The sequence below is a fragment of the Aplysia californica genome, unplaced genomic scaffold, assembly GCF_000002075.1.
Source record: "Aplysia californica isolate F4 #8 unplaced genomic scaffold, AplCal3.0 scaffold00401, whole genome shotgun sequence".
Lineage (NCBI taxonomy): Eukaryota > Metazoa > Mollusca > Gastropoda > Aplysiida > Aplysiidae > Aplysia > Aplysia californica.
Window position 1 is genome coordinate 310,350 of NW_004797671.1, and position 1,569 is coordinate 311,918.

At 37.9% G+C, this 1,569-nt stretch overlaps 1 protein-coding gene across 1 annotated transcript in view; it reads right to left on the reverse strand.

Annotated features, from left to right (window-relative positions):
- Window positions 1-1,350: 1,350 nt before the first annotated feature.
- LOC106012530 (slit homolog 3 protein-like) overlaps window positions 1,351-1,569 on the reverse strand; it is an 18,452-nt gene continuing 18,233 nt past the window's right edge. Inside the window, exon 4 of the mRNA XM_013085726.1 lies at window positions 1,351-1,496. Coding sequence (XP_012941180.1) covers window positions 1,351-1,496 — 146 coding nt within the window. The remainder of the gene's footprint in view (window positions 1,497-1,569) is intronic.

Sequence of the window (1,569 nt, forward strand, 5' to 3'; positions counted from 1 at the left end):
TCGAACATTTCCTTGTGTTAGAACGTTGTTCTATCGAACATTTCCTTCTGGTAGAAAGTTGTTCTGTCGAACATTTCCTTGTGTTAGAACGTTGTTCTATCGAACATTTCCTTCTGGTAGAAAGTTGTTCTATCGAACATTTCCTTGTGTTAGAACGTTGTTCTATCGAACATTTCCTTGTGTTAGAATGTTGTTCTATCGAACATCTCCTTCTGTTAGAACGTTGTTCTATCGAACATTTCCTTGTGTTAGAACGTTGTTCTATCGAACATTCCCTTGAGTATGTTAAAACGTTCTTCTATCGAGCATCTCCTTCTGTCTGTTAGAACGTTGTTCTATCGAGCATCTCTTTCTGTCTGTTAGAACGTTGTTCTATCGAGCATCTCCTTCTGTTTGCTAAGAGATGGGTTTCAAATTCGCCCTGGTCACCAATTTCGAAACACCCTGCCGCCTATAAGACCTAAATCGGGTCGTTTGGGGAGTTAAATTTTTCAGATTTCTCTTGTGAGAGTGAGACGGGCATGCCCAAGACACCCGGAGTCCATACTTTGACCTTTGATCTCAATTAAGAAAACATTATTTGGGAGAGACATAAGCAATTCTTGCACTTAGCAAACGTTGCTTTCCTCTCCCCGGGTATTTTCCATTTCACAATTATTTCTTCTCGTAGGTTTATATACCTACTTAGAGAGCCTAAACAGATGAGTAACGGGGAAAGATCAGGGTAACATAGCTTTTTTTTAAAGCGCATCCGAGCAAAGGAATGAATGGAGAATTATGATCGCCGATGTCTGCCGCAGATCTGGCACTTGATGATGAGGAGGAGGATGAGGTTTCTTCTTTTAAACCTTTAGCATGATTGGTGACTTGTGTCTTTTCTTTGAGTGGTATCTGTGCCCTTATCAATTAAAAAATCCTTGTATATTTACATTCTGAGACAAAAGAAAACACATTTTAAAAACGTCCCTCGTTTTCAATATAAATAAATCTTAGATTTCGAGATAGGTCAGAACCACCTTGCTTAGCATAAGAGATTTGCGTCTGAGTCTTTCAATGGTTTCACTGATAATGTTACTGTTTTAGACAAAGGGTAAGAATGTAGCGTAGGCTTGAAATAGATTAAACAACAATTTCATTTTGCAGGAAAAGAATATTTAATAGTTTCTAAAAAATGTTTATGTGTTAAAATATAACCAGTATGCTCATATAGAAAAACGATATTATAATATTGCATTTATTGTAAGTCAGAAAATGTGTAGACCTATATTATTATAAAATGACAGGTCTGTTAGTACTACGACTATGGTATATATTTTTTTTTCTTTTTCTTTTGGCTGAAGGCGTTGTAGTTTAGAGCATCCTTGTAATGCCAACAAAGTCAGTGCAGTGGTCTCCCGTATATCCTTCGTTACAGATACAGTAGACCATGCGGCCATCTAGAGAACATTCGCCGTGAACACACTTCCAGTTGTCACATGGGTTTTCCACCACTTTGTCTGGGGGAGGAGGAGAGAGATGGGTGTTAAATTACAGTACGGTATAGAAAAAAAAGAAGAGAGAGAGAGAGAG